The following is an 18,654-nucleotide window of genomic DNA, read 5'->3' as shown; positions in this document are numbered from 1 at the left end:
CACAATCCAACCAACCATGTGCTCCAGGAAGAAAAAAAAAAAAAAAACATTACATGGAATTATAGAGGATTCATAAGTGGTGAGGATAGAAACATGCCAAACTGTTATGCAAGCAACATTTTCGGGGGTTTACAGAAGTAAACCTCAGAAAATGTTCAAGGGTTTACATCTGATCTTCGGTGGGTCGAAATACCGCACAGTTTATTGTAACCACTTTTGGAAGTTTTGCAATGGCTGGCATTTTTTACATACATGACTTTTATACATGGAAAGAAATTACTTATATCTGAGTTGATTTTTTTTATACATAAATATGTCAAACTACATCAAGAAAAGAAAAAAGCTTTCCACCCTTCACAAGGAGAGTAAGGCATATAAGATCACTACTTAGGGAACTGATTTTCCATCATCCAACAAAATGCTTAATAAAAGGAAAACAAGTGGTACAAAAAGGTCCACAAGCAACAAGGACAAAGTTTATTAGTATTAACCAGACATGGATTGTAGCTGGAGTCAGTATGCACAGTCATTTTCAGAATAAGGACTACAATAGTCACGTTCCTCCTCCACCAAGTATTGCAAACATAAACTGTACAGTAAGTAGAGCTACAGGCCTACATTTCAGCAAGAAAGACATTTTGTGGCCTTTTGTAATATCCACATTTTTGGAGAAACTGAGTTTTGGATTTTCGTTAGCTGCAACTCATAACAATAAAATGTTATGGAAAAGTTGAAAATATAGAAAAGTTTGTCTAATTAATCTGTACACTTTTTGATTTGAATTAATTAAACAATTTAACAATATTTTAAGTCACTGTGATACATCATGAAAAGAAAAATGTCTCGTATAAGAAAAAATTATGTCCTAGAATAATGGTTTGCAATTTGCCTCTGGGACAATAGGTCAGCTAATGTTATTAAATACAGTAGTAATAATAAATGCAGGTATTAACAGTTTCCCTTAATAATTATATTGAGTCTCCACAACATAATGACACAAAATGTCTCAGCAGCATATATCTTTCAACCTATTTACCTGTCATTAGTTTCTCATTGCATATGTCAACACCCTCTATAAGAAAATGTATTTATTTTATCCTCTCCTTGCAAAAGTTTGATGTTTTTATTGATTTGAAAATCTTAAAAAATAAATGTAAGGTTTTCATTAATGACCACATATTTCTTTTGTAAATATTTATCAAATATTCTAAATTGTCTTTTTTCTCTAAACATCATGTAACATTCACAGCTCCTTCTAAGGTTGCTCACCCTCTTTTCTAGAGGGTCAGCAGAAAATTTCAAATCTGCTTCAATTTTGATTTGCTATGCCTGATCAGTTCTCAAATACCCCTATTACTCTCACTGTGAAATGGAGACTCTTTCCCAGAGGACACACATGTTACACTAACGTGCACATGCAAAAATGGTCCAAACATTTGTGCGATACTAATGAGTGTGTTAAATTCCAGTGCAAGTTGTTGAGAGAAGAAACATTAGTGTAACATTCTTAAACACCAGGTCAAATCACTTCTCCAAACAGTGGTTACAGCTTAGCCTCATGCTAGCTCTTCTTGTAGAACAAACTTTTCGCACCATAAATACACAAAAAGAGACCTGACACACACACGCGCGCGAACATGTTTGATAGTCATAAATAATGGATGGGAACCTGTGAGTCAAATTAAATGAAATAAAAATGTGTTTAACTGGTAATGAATGAGGCATGTTTTCCCCTCAGAATAACAACTTCATCTGGACTTGTACAGAGCTTACATACACATACACTGTGTGTATATATGTACATTTTTTTTAAGAGGCACCGGCATTCCAGGTCCAGATCTGTCCCATTGGTGCAAGCTGCCTCAAAACAGTCAGGAACATAGTGTCATGATTTGAAATCTGACACAAAACGTATGCTTTCTGGAGTTCCCAGGGAAAATGTGGAGGTTCAATGTCATGCCAAACAATCTTAGAAGAGGAAGGGCTGCTTTCAAACATTTCCCATGCGTCAGGCTATTAAAATGACATTCGTTTGCAGGTTGCTGGCACTTGTCTCGGGCATATTGCAAACACATGGAATTGCATGATATGTCCATCCATGATTTAAACACTAGGTATTCTTTGATGCAAAGAAAAACAGACACTTCTGGATCTGTGAAGGCCATGTGGAAAGAGTGAGGAAAAAAGGAAAACAGGCGATACAGCAATCAAGAGTTTGTCACGCTGAGATTACATCACTGCTGATAATTGTATCCTGACAGGTACGGAAAGGAGGAAGAAATAGCATGTTATAAATTTAGCCAAACAAACATAAAACAGAAGGTCATGTAATTTTATATGTAGTCTTGTTCTGAAAGAGCCCCTTTGTCTGAAGATACTACTCGGCGTTACACTGAAAAAGGCCTCCATGTGTGAAACTCTAGTATTGCACTGCAGGGCTTAATTCTGGAGCCAAACTTTGTCGCTGTGTACATGAATCTAAGTAATCTAATCAGCCAAGTTATTTAAAGCATGGTTGCTATTACAGATACACCTAAAACTAATGTGACTTTTAACACAACTCTGCAATCAAGCTGCATATAGAGGTTCAATAGATGTTTTTAGTAAACCGAGTCAAAAATATACAACACACATAGGGGGTTTTCACACACTTCCATTGCATTAACCTTCAACAGGAATCACGGTAAGGTTTTTTGTTTTGCATTTGCTCAGCACTTAACAGGGGAAACATTAATCACTAGGGCAGAAATGTACTTCCAAAAAATATCCACGGTTGATTGTATGTACTTTATCATTCACCAGGAACATTAGAATGGACATTTGTGTAGTGAGAGCAGTCAGATTTACTTTTTTTCTATGCTCGCAATTCAGTTTCATCAGTTTAAACTCATTTACAGCTCATATTTGCTGTTGCCTGGAACGGTAGTAGAGTTTAATTAAGTGATGTCCATTTACAGTTGCAGTGAGAAAGGAAGTAAATAATTCATTCAAAAGTAATTAGTTGGGGCATTAAGTTGTTTATGCTCTGAGACACAAATAAAGTGAGCCACAATCCTTATGAATCACTGACAGATTTTCAAGTAACAAGAAGATGCTGCTGCAGAGTGTGTGTGGTAAATCCTTCTTTGGGGCACGTCTGTCAGGCTTTTGTTGTTAAATACCTCTTAAAATTACAAACTTTCTTTGAAGTGATTATAATTCAGTATAATGTTGCAAACATATGGAGAAAATCATAAAACTTAAAAATAGAAAGCAAAAGTTTAACCCCAACTTCTCTTCACCTCTTGTTTTCCCTCTGTGAGAGAACACAGAAGTTGCAATACAGAAATTAATTTAAAATTTACTGCAGTTGCAGCTTTACACAGACTTATGGTGACTTTATTTCCATTCTAAATTATGGTCCCTGTGTTATAATGAAGGAGTAAAGTTTACTGCTAAAGTGAGCAAAACCTCAATTTATCAAATTTATGTCAAAACAGAGAAAGGCAAGCTATTGTTAGCCTAGCAAAATGGCAAACTCATTCCTATGCAAGTTTTTGTAGTCATATATATTTGGGTCTAACAGTTTTTACTTTAGAGTAGTAGATCCCACTTAGGGTCACAAATGTGTATATCTTGCATCTTGAGATCCTCTTCAGAAATTAACCTAAATACTAAGGCAAAATGACAATGGAAAGAACATGCATTTGATAAATAATTGTAAAAGATAATAAATAAAATAATAATCAAATCCTGAAAATAAGTAAAAACAAAATATTGGTCTGTATACTGACTGTTGATGCCAATTGTGTTCTTACTGGACCACTTTTTAAGCAACTCAGTGAAAGTACCTGCATGCTCAATCAAGAGTCGTGGTCCTAAGTGTCTTGCATTTTATTTTGCGGGTCAGAAGCTTGAAAGCTTAGGAACCACAGCTTCAGGGGAATCATTGTTGGAACATTACAGCTGCTCTGTAAAATGATGTTACCCCTTTGCTGGTTACCAGCTCGCTGTCTGTAACATCTGATCTTGATCATTCTATTTATTTGATAATCCTCCAAAGATTAATGTTTCTGTATAACAACACTGCATTTGTGACACGTCTCAGTTGCTAGCTAAACAGCGCAGCAGAACTTCATCTTATCTTCTTCAAATACTAAACAAAGGGGATTGCAGTGAAGACCTACACACAATCTTTAGTGTTTTTCATGCCGCCACAGTTTGTCAATATTCCACATTAGGAGCTCAAAACCAACAATATTCTTATAGACAACAAGAAACCAAAGAAGATCATTCTCATTTCTCTTCTGACACGCAGAAAGAGACTTTGTGTGCCATAATGGTGTAAAACTTGTGAGAAAGTTGCATAAATCTGTGTTAAGCAATAACCAGGAGATTTAACAGGCACTATGGCAGCTGCAAGCAAAAACACTCAATCTATCCAAATTCACACCCTGTGTTTGAATAGTCGCAAAGTCATTTTAAATAGAGAAAGACACCAAAGAACCATTTCAGGCCTTGAAAAGAGATTCTAACAGGATACTAGAAAAGGGAGAAAGGAGTCACATAGCAGAACTAATAGGAAAGACAGAGTGTGTTTCTCTTAGCTGAAAGAAAATATGTTTCGTTTTGAAGTGAGTACAAACAGAAAGCTGTAACTAGAAGCAATCTGTGGACGGCTGTGCCAGTTTGTTTGAAGAAAACATTTTCAAGCCCTTCACAGATGTTTAGTGAATTCGCTCCTATGTGGACGCTTCTAATGTTTGTCTTTACAGATTTTCCACCTTCTTCTCTCCTGTATATTCTTTCTGGTGCCTGGTACTTTTTGTCAGGGAAAGAACTTCACTTTAATGCTCTGTGTTGCTATCATACAGAAGTAATTGCTTTTTCTGATATATTTTTGCATCAAATGTGTTAATCTCATTTTGAGGAGTAATATAAGTCAGATCATTATCTACCCAACAAACAATATTTGAATGTCTATGAACAGGTGTCATGTATCAGACAAGTATATCAAGGTTTCAAGATGTTATGGTTTGAAAACCACAGATGTTTTACAACACAGTTTCTTAAATTAGATGCCAAAGAAAGAAAGCAGTTTTTATCTGCCTGTATTGACCTTTGAGCAGCACTGCCGGTCAGCAGACTGAAAGAAGGGCACTGCACATTTTCTTAGCAAATAAGAACGACAACAATTCTGCTGTTCGGAAATATTTATACTTGCAAAAACTTGACCAAAAACATGCATGTCAATGTGTGGAAACTCTCTCCCTCTATCTCCTGTTTGCTTAGCACCCAAGCAAAATGGGGACTAGAGGGGATGAAGAAAAGACAGGTTCAGATAAATCCCCTTTTGTTTCTTGTGTGCTTCTGGACCAATAACATGAAAACTCCCACCTTGGCCAGCTTGTTGGCTGGTGCACCACACCTCAATTTCCTCAGGCACAAAGTCCTTAGAGTCAGCTTCAGGGATTGCTTCAAATACAGCCAGTTGATCTCTCTCAGCACAGCTGTTTGGTAGTTCAAGCCAAGACTATCGACAGCAGGGAAAACTGTTCAGGCTTATTTCCCCAGCATCAGAATGAAAAATATAGGTAGTCTCGCTTCAGGATGGTAGGAATAGGAATTTGAATTTAAGATAAGAACCACCTTTGGTTTATAAACATGTTCTACTCATAAGTTCTCCTCAAGTGGTGTAGTTTTAGTTTCACCTGGTTCAAATTCTGTGGAAAAAGTTGCCCATTAAATAGCTTTTGGTATCCAATTATCAACTGGTTAATCCAAAAAATAATCAACAGACTATGCCTATGCTGTATTGATGTTAAGTCAACCACAAAGGGCTGAGCTTTTCACATGTTGAGAGCATTTATGCGGGTGCATCCTTTACTACAACGGAGCAATAGTACACTAAAGTATTGCTATGTTGTTGTATTTTAGGCAATGCAATATTTATTTTCATAATAAAATAAAAAAAGAAATGTAATTATTTGTTTATTTTTATCATTTACTATGTTTCTAATATTGCATAAAAAAGACTGAAATGAAGAATCTGTAGAATGTCTACATTTTTGTATGATTACGGTAATTGTCAGAATAATTGATAAAGAAAATACTATTTATTAATAGCTAAAATGATCCTTAGTTGCAGCCCTGGTTTATTTTTTTTAACCCAAATAAAAATGTTTCTAAAAAATAACATTACTGACACTAGTTTTTATCCTGTGAACTGGTTAATGGGGCATGTGGAAAATACTTTGGAAACGTCCAAAAGACCATTGAACCACTTCCTCTGGAAAGAAATGGTATCCCAATGCTAGATGTGTATAGACTCCAAAGATACAAAGGATATAAGTGCTGCACCTCTGTGTCATTTCAAGCAGAGAGGGCTCAGGTATTGGTGTCTAATTTAGTCTTAGCTGGCTTTGAAAGATGTAAACTTCCCTGTCACATGATACTGCTCATATGAGATCAGCCTAAAGAATAGAGAGGGAAGAGAGGCTAAAGGATGTGAGGCTTAAGGCAACATATTTAGTGCCGAATTTTACTTTCATTTTGAGAGACCTATTTACAAAATGACTGAAAAGCAACCTGATGACATGGTTACCTTTGTAAAATAATATTTATTAAAAGTGACAAGTTTCTCTGTAATAGTTAGTCACTTATAACATTCAGCTGTGGTCTGGGAATTGAAAGCTCCCTTGCTTTCATATGCACAACATCCATTTTAAGCTATGGAATAAGAAATCAATGAAAGAAGGCTTTTGGATTTTGTTATATTTAAAGAAAACCTCTTTTGATTGTTTGCTTCACAAATATTTACCCAGATAAGACCAAAATTGTAATGTAAAGTGCAATCCAAGCAAATAAATGAATAAATTAATTAATTAAATAGGTGTCTTAACATCTAACTTTATAAGCAAAAGAAATTTGAGATGGTTGACTGAAACAAGATTTCAGTTTCTATAATTTTGCAAAATGTCTGAGTGTATTCCCACATGTAACTTAAGCATTTCTCATTTTAACTTTTACATCTGTCTCCCATTCGTCCTGTAGGATTTGAAAATCTGTGATATGGACAGAAAGTTAATCTTTAATGAGAACATTCACCTTTCTGGCAGGCCTCTTTACTCACTTCTTGATAAGTTACATGCTCAGGCTGTCTGGGATGAAATGTTCATTAGGGATTTGTCCAATTTATTTTAATCACGTTTTGGTCTGCAGAGTATTCGTATTGTTAATTTGGAGATCTATTCATGATCATTTTGCAGTTAAGAATGTTTTAGGAGTTTTAAACTGAGTTTAATCTTCTGGCTACCAGGGAAACATTTTTCAGCATTCTGGCTAAAATAAAACCCCAGAACACTTGTTTTAGAGCTACACAGATGAGCCAGAGATCTTGATGAAATTCAGGAGATTTATTTTCCTTCAGAGCTTTTCATTGCTCATTGAAGCCAAAAGGTTTTGTTTTACCCTCATCAGTCTGACAGAGTTGTTTCCAGATTGCATTGGGTTTCTAGTTTGATTTAAGACTAAAACCCACAGAATTTTGTGATGAATATGCTGGATAGGTTTCCCTATGTCGACTTTGCTTAACTACCTTCTATGTGCTCTGTCATTTGTAAAACAAGCACAACAGCAGTCCAGAGAAAGTTAATTCAGCCCCAGTTTTCCACCAGTTTTCCAATGAATCTGTACAAAAAAGATTTTCCTTTTTTAAAATATTGTTTTACCTCAATCAAACGTACACAACCAATTTAGTTAAAGCAATTTCTTTAATTACATTATAAACCCAAGAAACAGTTTTACACTTTGTCAGTCACACTAAGCCTCATGTTGCAGTTATTTATCAACTATTACAAATTTCTGTATGCCAGAGAGAAACATAATGGCAGAGAGAAACATAAAGAGCTACTATATTTTCAAAACATGTGAATTAAGATGTGAAAGTTGAGTATTTTTCCTATGTGCTTTCTGAATACTTCCCATGTTTTCATATTCAGTTTCACATCTCCTCCTTTGAGATATTTTTGTTCCACTTCCTTAATAACTTAATCTAGGATAGGGTTACAATGACAAACTTAAAAAAATTCTTCACTGTTATTTTTTTCTGTGTAAGTGATGTCCCTGTGTATGGTGAAGGTTTACAAAATATATCAGCTTTTCCCTTTTAGAAAGAAAGGCAGTTTTTTTTCCCAGACTGAATTTTGTGCACAAATCTAAAATACTGTAAGTTTGTTCTATAACTTGTACAGTGATATTCTTTTATTATTATTTTAAAATAAACTGCATACAACTTCTGTTTAAACTCTGAACCTATATCAATCACAATGATCTTAAGATCTCAAACTGAATCTTAGACCTAATTCGCTGAGCTAAGCATTTAACACTGAGTTACTCTCTAAATCTAAACAGCAGTGATAGGAAAGAAATAAGTACATGTTTTTGGGTTTTTTTTTTGCTAACAAAAATAAGAGATGGAAGGTAAGTAATGCAAAATCAATTGAAAAAAAATAATAATTCAACAAAATGAAGGAACTAATTCAAAGGAGGGACATGTTTAAGCAGAAAGACTTAAAAAGATGCTTACCGTGACCTTGTCTGAGGTTATGGTAGTTTTGAACTCAATTCCCCTGCTGAATGTGTGTGTGCACATTGACTCATAGTGGCCCCATTACTGATGACTCTAACAAGCTGAGGTCAAAGGGCAGACAGTGGTGAGTGAAAAAGGATGGAGCAAGACTGTTAAAGGTCCTTTAAGCACCACCTGCCTTCATGCATACACATACACACACGCACACACATATGCACTTAAAATCTTGACTAATTGATACCAGACCATTTTCAAAAACATCCCTAGTGCCTCCAGACCCCTGCTTCTTCCCGAACCAAAGAGATGACAAGCCTTCACGCAGATTCCAGTTTACATAACATGCTTTCTATTCAACTCGGAATAATGAAGAGGCGATTATTCAAGCATGTGCACACTTTTAATACTTTTTCAGTGTCATCGCCGCCTCTTCTGCTGACCGAATTCCCTTTAACACAATATATGTTACATTCCACCAAACATTTCACACCATGAAAGGAAAACAGCAGCTGCACCATTACAGACATCATTCAACTTGTTCTCCATTCCTCTGACTAGCATTTCCCAGCAATGCTGAACTTAAAAGGCAAGGAAATTTCAAAACCACAAATTAAATCTTCTAAATAGAATAATTTTTGGCTTCGCCTTATTTTCCCCAGTTACACCACGCAGACTCACCATAACCATGGCAGCGACTCAAAAGCAGCATGACGCACATTTCTATCTCTCATCATCACCCCATACCTCCTAATTTGAACCATCAATGCAAGTGTTTAGTATTAGGAATACAAAATCCTCCATCGGGTCTTAATACATCAGTAATATGTGGCAAAAAACGTCAAAGCACATGGCAAAAATAACCTTTAGCTAGGATTCATTTTGGCCATAATTTATACTGTAACAATATTTCATCTGACGACCCCTACCTCTTTTTGACAAAGGACAGTTTTATTACTTGCTTTTCAATTTAGGCATTAAACTAATGACTGAACCCATGACGAGCTTCAAAGAAGTATGCATATTTTAATAATCCACAAATTATTTATGTTTTTGTTCTTTAGTATCACTAAGGCGACATCGCTTCCACCCAGCTGTTCGGTAAAGAAAGCATAAGCATATGGGAAATATGGACATGTTAGTTAAGTTATTGACATTCAGAGAATCTGAGAACAACATAAAGACAAGGAACCATATAAGCTTCTTCCTGTTCCTTTTTGAACTAAATAAGTTCTTATTTTATGTTTCATTATTATTCTTATTTCCTTGGAACTCATCACCAAAGATAAATTGTAAAAATACCAGTTCAAGCATGCAGAGAGCGAGTCAACAATTCTATGTACTGTCAATACAGTGACAATATTTCTATCAAAATAAACAGGAAAGATATATGTGAAAAAGATTACACTTTCTAGCATTTTTACAAGCAAATCTAAAAAAAAAATCTCGGATAAATTGCAATCCGATATTTTTATTAGGAATGCTTTATTTAAGAAATTAGAAATATTTGACGTTAAGAGGGCATTATGCTAAAAGACCTTAATGGGAATATTAGCAAGAACTTGTTTATCGGCTTGTCTGATAAACTAAAATGATGCTTTTGAGTGAACAATAGACAATTGTTAAACTACTTCAGACATGAAGTTAGGTATTATTATTCTGGCTATCTTGCGGAGAAAGCAGATTATCGGCTACAGTGGCAGCAGTTTAAGAAAACTTCAAATACTGGTAACAAGGTAAAAAGAGAAACTGTAGCTTAAAATTAATGCTGTAGGTTCTTTGATTGCAGTTTTGCCTCCAACACAAGATGAAGGAATACCAGATTGTGCAAGGTTATTTCAATTTATGCATAAAATCAGAATTTGTTTCATTCCTTTAAAAAAATGCATCAGAGTATATTCTATTAGGTCAAGCATTAAGAATGCTAGGAGTTTTTTATGACTATCCAAAGTTAAGAAACTGTCCAAAGTGTAAATAAAACATGAATGCATTTTTTATTTTTGTCAATACTTCTGTGTTCCAAACAAAGTTGTTGCCAGCTGATCTATTTGACCATTGTAACATGATTTTTATATTTTTTATTTCATTTTAATAGCTAAAATGGTTGTGTTTTAATTGTCTGTAACGTCAGCTTCAGGGTTGACTCTTTAAGATGTTCAGCTAAAAAAAATGACAAAAAATGTAATACTATTTTAGTGGTTCAGTTCTGCAATATGTACAGGTTTCCACAACAGTATGTCAGAAATATATTAGTTGTTCACTCTAGAGTCGGCAATTTTAAAAACTGCTACGTGAGCTTTTTTGAAAGCTTTTGCAGCTCTATGCAAATATTATTTAGCAAGAATAAGGGCACAAATTGCTAACCTGCACTAAAGAAACTAACCAGACCAACTGCCATGACTTTAAAGAAGATCACATATACATTGTCACTGGTAGTGCAATGTCTCTTGATAAAAATATGTAATTTGCAAAAAGTATAAAACAACTGAATTTGCTGGGAACAATATGTCTCAAGGTAGGTTGTGACAGAATTAAAGACCAGAATATCAAAGTTTGCGTCAACAGATTAGTGGCACTAAAGAATAAATGCACTACAGTTTGACTCCTGAGCTAAATTTGTGAAAAAATTTCTCTTTAAATCAGGTCTGAATTCTTACTGCCTACTTTGATGAATACTACCTGGCCATGTTTTGATTGGTGCACTTGAGACTATTTAACATCTGATCTATGTTCCAAATATCTCCCATTATCATTCTTGCAGCAACACACAGAAGGTCATTTTGCCCCAGAGCAGCAGAACCATCAGAGTGCATGATGAATACAACACAAGCGAACTGATGCGAGGCCACCGGTTCTGCGCTTATACTGACCAAAAATGTGTCTGACAACTTGGTTCACTTGAGGTTGAGTTAGAAGGTTTGTTTTCTGTAATTCATCAATTCCTTTTTAAAACACATGGCCAAATATTTCATGCGCGGGATCCGTGGCAAAGTGGGGTTTTGCAGAAAGGATTTTGGCTCTAATACAGAATTAAATTAATATATTCTCTAACACTGTTGCCAGTCATTTCCAAAGTTCAAAATTATTTTTCTACGGCTCTTTGGCTTTTGGGACTCAATCTCAGGGTGGGTTTGTGTTTGGGAATAAAAATCCTGCCTAAACAAAAAGATAAAAATCTCCCACTCATGTCTTTTCAAGATGGTAGGGAGGATAAGAAGCAAGAGTACAACAGAGAAGAAAACTTCACCAGTCTGATGCATAGTATTAAATACTTATCAATCAGTGAAATTTTATTTTGGAATTAGAAGGTCCACATAGCCTTCACAAAAACTGCCTAAATGTCCAAAGACCATAAATAAATACTTACAACTAAAAATCATTTTCTATAGTGCCCTGCTGGAATATGTATAAATCACATTAAATGGTATGCAGCCCACCCAAAATCAGGGCTCCCACAATTTCTTCAGCAGACTGTGTTAAGTGTTACAAGTGAATATGTCAATGCACTATAAACAAGCCTCTGCTACCGCACCTCAACCGTCCCCACATTCCTGTTTCAGAAATTGCATTTGTCATTCTAAAAGCTGAAGGTTTACTCTTGCATACCTTAGATATCATGTGAGTGCTAAAGCATGACCCACAGAATCCAGGAGATGTTGCCATAAGAGTTGGTGTCCAAAACACAGGGGAGTTTGTGTGTTTGATCTCCTACCTGTTATTGTAATGTTGCTGTAGATGTTGGACAGCTGCTCTTTCAGTAGGACGAGCTGTGTGGTGGCAGCCTTCTCTCTCTGCAGCTCCAGCATGATGTCAGGATGGTGGGCGAGTTTGCAGCCTTTCTGTTTGTCCAGTGCAATGTCACTGCGAACTATATCTGCCACACACACACACACACACAAAAACATAATTAAGACATATATGCTCTTTTTCTCTTGAGTTTTTGTTTTTGTTAAAAATCCAATGTTAGCATTGTGTAAAGATTTACATAGTTAGCTTAATTCCTTTGTAAACTTATCATTTGGTGATACTGTTCAAGAGTAACAAATGCTGTAGAATAGCGATTCCCAAATATTTCTGCTTCTGACCCACAGAAACTTGTGATCCAAACTTTTGCTCGTTCAAGAATACAAACATAACTAGGCTGCACCCCTATGTGGGAAGTTGAAATTTAAATCTTGAACTGTTATACAAAAAAGCCTTACAACAATTTTCCAGCTGTATTCAGTAAGCCAGAGGAATTTGCTAATTTATGTACCCAGTGACCAAATAAACTAACAAGTCAAAAACACCACAAGTAACTTTTAATGCAATTTAAAGCAATCAAACTCTAAGGAAGCACATCTCTAGCAGAGCTTTAATTGTATTATTGCTGCTTTTATAATTATGTTTTTAAAGGGCAGCTATCATGGATTTTAGCAATTATTCCAACTTCAAAAAAAGAGGCAAAACACAAACATCTTAAATAACCATGGCACCTTTTATATTTATTTATGATTTTTGTCACGAAATAAAGCAATAATAGGGTATTTACGATATTTGTAGAAGGCATTTGTTGTGTTTCATAACCCAGAGCTAAGTCCCGAACGGAGCTTTGGAAACCAGCTCCAAATTATCAATGCAATTTTCAAAACTAACAGGCGCAGTTTTAAAACTTTTAAGACGTTGCCCGCACAACGTAGGTATTTTATTTTCTTACATAAAATTAGAATTATGCTTGGCTCACAGGAGCTCGTTCAAGGACTGTTGCACTAGCATTAATTTAATCAAGGGGTGAGCGTGAATGGGAATAAATCCATCCATCACGGACTACTATTTTTTTTTTTTTTCCTCTTTTACATTCGTTTGAAGTGACGTGTCTCAGCTAAACGGGAACCTACTTAAATGAAACTACATTTACTATAAATGACAGGTCAGCTATCAGTGGAGGTAAGGTAAATATTATGCTGTTTGATCTGAAATGTATGTTTGTCAGAACAAAGTGTGAGACAAGACACCAGAGACGGCGACGCCATATCTTTTTTTTTTTTTTCTGACACAAACATAACGTCAGACTAACGCGAAAAGAGAAACGCTGCGTCTAATTACCGTCCTCGTAATTCTTCAAGTAGTAGTCTGGACCAGGGCCCCTGAACTTGGCAAGATTCTTCTGGTTGTTGAACTGCAGGAAGTCGGTTCGTTTTCCGCCGAAGCGCAGAAAGGCAGGAGACAGGCCGCGCGCCAGGGTCACGAGCCGCCTGGAGCTACGGAGACACGAGAGAAAAACAAAAGGATTACATTTTTAAAAAAATAAATAAAATAAAAATAAACTTACTGGAGAAGAGGTTTGTCACAACCTCTTTCAGTAAGAGGTTGTGACAGTATTCATACTACAGGTTGTGACAGTATTCATACTACAGTTTTCAATTACGGCAAAATAGAAAAGAGAAGCAGAAAAATATCAGAATGTTTTTTTTTGTTTTTTTTTTTATTATTATTTTTATTATTATTTTCTTGTCCAATAAAACAATGACATAAAAAATTTAACAGGCGTGGAATAAAATAAGCTTTATGACTTTTATGGCAACTTTACGTCACCGTAGGTCTTTTGTATTGTGTGCCACAATACAAAAGTTCTTCATTAACTATTTCTTGTAGACTAATAAGTAGACGATAACTCCTTCTTCCATATGGAATTCAAGTTACTTGGCAGCGCAGGTAAAGGATTATAAACCTGAGGCAGGAAGGACAGAAACTCGCAGAGGCCAAATCTAAGATTAAACCTAACATGTTTTATTCTCCTTTATCCTGGTTTTGTTTTAAAGCAGAGATTAACCCATTGACGCTTTAATTGTTCATAAAATTCAAGAACAGCTTCAAGGGAGAAACGGCGGGTGCAGCCAAACTAATAGGAACGCTTATTTTACTTCTAGGTCACGGAATTTTAAGATATATACTTTCGAATCTTATAGTACTTCTGCCTACAGGTTTTACTCAACCTAAATCAAGCTGTTTCCACAATAGGGACGGCTGCTATAAGCGTGATTGTGTGAAATGATAGACTAATATACAAATTATACTGGGAATATTTGAAGCATATATATATATATAGTTCTTTTTTTCTTTTTTTCCAGCAAGAGATAAATAATTATGGTGCTACTGTAGTACATAGCATTTTTCCATATACACTTAGCGTCACAATATTACTGTGGGTGCTGTGTAGAAATGAGAACACAAGTTTTAATTATAAGTAGTATAAGCTAGTCGTCCGGTCGGCGGCTCTCTGTTAATATAGGTTTGAATCCACTTTTCTTTTAAACAAAAGAGAAAACGTGTCTGATCACTCCATGACAGTTGAGACAACGTGGCTGCCTTCGTAATAAACATTCAAAAATTTAAATAAATAAATAAATAATACCAAGTTTTTCAAAAGTGGACTTATCAGTATTCTGCATTTCAGAAGCAATCATACAGGTTAGTACTGATGGAGAATATTCTACCTCAGAAAGTCCAGCCAGCCGTCTTTGATGATCGCGGGGTCCAACTGCAGCGACAAGAAGTTGTCGTTGAGGATTCTGATCGGACTGCGGGTGTTGACATCCAGGAGAACCAGCGTCCTCCCCAAGAAACCTGGTCGCTTCCCGCCAGCTGCGTTTCTCTGATACGTGGAGGAGGAAGAGTACGAGGAAGAGATTACCGACTGCACCACCAAAATAACAAAAGATGTCAGCCACAGGGAGGACCAGGGGGACGCACAGGGTGAACACTTGGGCATCTTCTCTGTGTCAGAGAGAGGGGATCAGTGTGCGTAATGAGGCTTAAAGACTGAACGAAAAATAACAGTTTTTTAAGCCACAAAGTGCGATGTCGGTACTTTACTTCGGTCTCATCGATCTGAATCAGTCTTCCTGTCTTGTGTTCTCACCCCTTCTGCCCCCCTCCCCGCCCCTCTGTGTATTTTTGGGAGCTGCCAGCAAGAGCGCACGCCCCGAGCCAGCCTTCCCGGTTGTGGGAGCTGAAAACTGGGAGGAGGAGAAGCAGCAGCACCGCCCCTCTTGGTTCTCTGAAGTACGATACTAAAAAAAAGTTTTTAACTTCCTAACCTCATGTGAGGTACAAGTGGGAATAAAAGACGCATTATTTACTTCATATTTCCTACTGACTGGTACTTTCCTACAAAATAAAGAAAATTCGATTTTTCCAAAACCGCCCTAAATTGGAATGCAGTTTTCAGAATTAAATAAAGTTTTATTTAAATTATGAACAATTTGTCGAACAGAATACATTCATTTATTCTGTATGCTGGGGCAATTGTCTATAAACAATTATTTTCGACGGTAGATGTTCTGACCTGCATGCATATTTAGCCCTTAATAAACCTAAATCTGATATTGTCATATCAATCAGGCTTAATTACTAATCAGCGCGCGACTTCATTGCCATTAATGTAAGTTAAAAATATTTTTTACCTCCAAAATAAAGAAATCTGGGAAGTTTATTAATAAAGACGCGTAACATTTCAGTATAAATAAATTTATATTTAAATAAATAAAGTTGCAAGAACATGTGTGAAATGACTTGTTGCGCAAATTAACCCAAACTTAGAATTACTCTCGTTGAAATCTGCTAATCTGCAGATCTCTTCACATCTCATAAATACATATGTATATGAGATGTGAAGGTATATCTATTCTAAGAACAGTAACATACTTCATGTTGTTATTCGAAGAGTTCCAAGTAGTTTTGAAAAAGCACTGAGCTAAAACTGACCGCATATTTTTGGGATCATATTTGGAGAGGGAAACAAGAGCTCTCCTCAAAAACATTCAAAAGGAACTAAAAAAACAAAAAAACAAAAAAAGAAAAACAGAGCTATGAGAGTTTGGGTCCTGACGTTGCTTAGATTTTGCATGAGGTGTGGAGGAAAAACGCACCAACATGTTTCTCGCGCCAGATTCTAACATCGTGTCATTTTAGATCATGACTGTCAAAGATGAGATAAAGGATGAGCAAAATATAGCACATCAAGCCTTTTTTTGAAACCCCAAGTTCACACATTATCTCTTTAAACAAAGATAGTTTACTTGTTTCATAAAGTCCTATAGATATTTATTTATTTAAAAAAAAGCAGGAGTTTTTGTAAAACTTATTCAAGTCGTCAAGCATTTCATCCAGGCGCAAGTAATCTATTTCTGTCGTATGAAATAACAACAGCGAACCAGAAAAAAATAAATGTTATTTTCATCTAACCGGCCTTTTACGAGCTTAGACTCATGACAACGAATCTGCAGAAAACCAAAGGCCAGTAGGTGTAAGCTGTCTTTTCACACATTGGAGCTGCTTATTTATCAACCCAGTTTCAACTGTCAGCTTTCAAAATACATTATTAACAGAAAGCTCTTATCTGTTCGACCCTTTACAAGGTTTTAAATCCGCCTTTAAGTGGCTGCTGGTAAAATATAGGTTGTGCTCGAGGGCATTTATATTCTCCACAATCTTATTCTTCGAGATGGATTCCCTTTTCTTAGATTGCAATCTGCTTGGGAACCTTGGAGAGGCTGGGGTTCTTCTGTTCTCAGTGACTGAATTCATTCATACTGTGGAATAAACAATAATAAAAACAATCCCGATAGAGAAAGATATGGAATATTTCTACCATAGCACTCCAGTTTGTTGTAATAAGCTGATACAAAATTATTGTGCAAGCGCAGAAAGAAGAAGAAGAAAATAGAAAGAAAGTCGACCTAATTTCTTCCCTGGGATCTTGCATTCATTTAATTTCTGTTGTTTTACACCTTTTTCGCATTCATTACTACATACAAAGCAAATGCTTTTTATATAAATTTGCTGTATGACATTTTTGCATAACCTCGATGATGGATGTATCTCCCCTGGTAATTATGAAGGACATACAGGACGTTTACACGTTTCACGAATAGCCCTCATGGTCCGGGGTTTTTACAGGTTTTCTTCCCTCCCGTTTTTTTTTTTTCTTTTTTGTTTTCTTTTCTTTCTTTCTTTCTTACTTACTTTTTTGGCGAGTTCTCTTTCCTGTGCAGACCGGTCCATCCATTTTTATTTATCTATTTTTTTTATTATTTTTTGCGATGAACAAATTGTCAAAACATTGCAGCCGGGCGTCTGGCGGTGCAATCTGGTGTCAGCATACCCTGCCTTATGTGTCGTAATCGAACGATTAATCTCAAGCGACACTAATTCCTTCCTCTCTTCGAAATCCAGATCCAATAAATACATTTACCCAAAAATCTAGATCATAAGAAGCGGATTAGGAGGATATAGAGCTTTCGTTTATTGCTCCGCGGAGCTCAAGAGGCTGAAAACTTCACTTCTGTTCCTCACTATAGCTGAAATATGAACGGAAATCATAAAGAAATAAATAGACACTTCTTACACGGATAATTTTTAAAACTCAGAAATAATTAAATTGGCATATGAGTTACAGTAACAAATCTCACCAATGCTACCTCGATAATATTCATAATAAACGGCGTTGGTTCCGAGCAAACCACATGTTTTTGTTTTCCTGTATTCTTACAGAGATAGAGCCTCTTCAAAAGAACCAGTCCAAAAAGCATTTAATTTTAAACACGGTTTTGATTTTCTTAAAGTGCAGACAGGAGAATATTTAAGTAGTTCTCGTCTTCAATTGATTTATATGATCTAATTGTGTGTATTTTCATGACTGTGTTCATTGGCATATTTGAAAATAGAGCTGCTTATGCGTATGAGCTATGAGTTGAGGGAGAGGTAGGAAGAGAACAGATCAATTTTGATGTAGAGGAGAATGGGTTGACTTTTTGTTTTTTAAAAAAAGGTAAGATTGTTTTTTATCATTCATTTTATTTATTTATTTACTTATTTATTTATTCGACTGCTTTTTGGATATGTTACATTTACATGGCTATTCAAGCATTGAAACATACTCTGAACAAGTTCGACATAAAGCCAGCATCTGACTGAATAATTGCTAAGAATACTACTATTTTTATACGTTCAAACTGGTATGTTTGGTATTCTTTTTAAAGTTATATATCAATAATTATGATCCTGGCATTTGCGCTTCTTCTGCTCGCCATCCAAGCAGTAATTCTAAA

The 18,654-nt window shown here is 35.8% G+C and overlaps 1 protein-coding gene across 1 annotated transcript in view; it reads right to left on the bottom strand.

Annotated features, from left to right (window-relative positions):
• Positions 1–15,441, bottom strand: part of hpse2 (heparanase 2) — a 64,208-nt gene extending 48,767 nt beyond the window's left edge. Inside the window, exons 1-3 of the mRNA XM_044136201.1 lie at positions 15,040–15,441; positions 13,649–13,803; positions 12,276–12,437 (exon numbers count right to left, since the gene is read on the bottom strand). Of these exons, the coding sequence (XP_043992136.1) occupies positions 12,276–12,437; positions 13,649–13,803; positions 15,040–15,314 (592 nt within the window). The 5' untranslated portion in view covers positions 15,315–15,441. The remainder of the gene's footprint in view (positions 1–12,275; positions 12,438–13,648; positions 13,804–15,039) is intronic.
• Positions 15,442–18,654: the final 3,213 nt, after the last annotated feature.

The sequence above is a fragment of the Gambusia affinis genome, linkage group LG13 (assembly GCF_019740435.1).
Source record: "Gambusia affinis linkage group LG13, SWU_Gaff_1.0, whole genome shotgun sequence".
Lineage (NCBI taxonomy): Eukaryota > Metazoa > Chordata > Actinopteri > Cyprinodontiformes > Poeciliidae > Gambusia > Gambusia affinis.
Note: the sequence above shows the minus strand (reverse complement) of the source record. Positions and strands in the feature narration are given on the sequence as shown.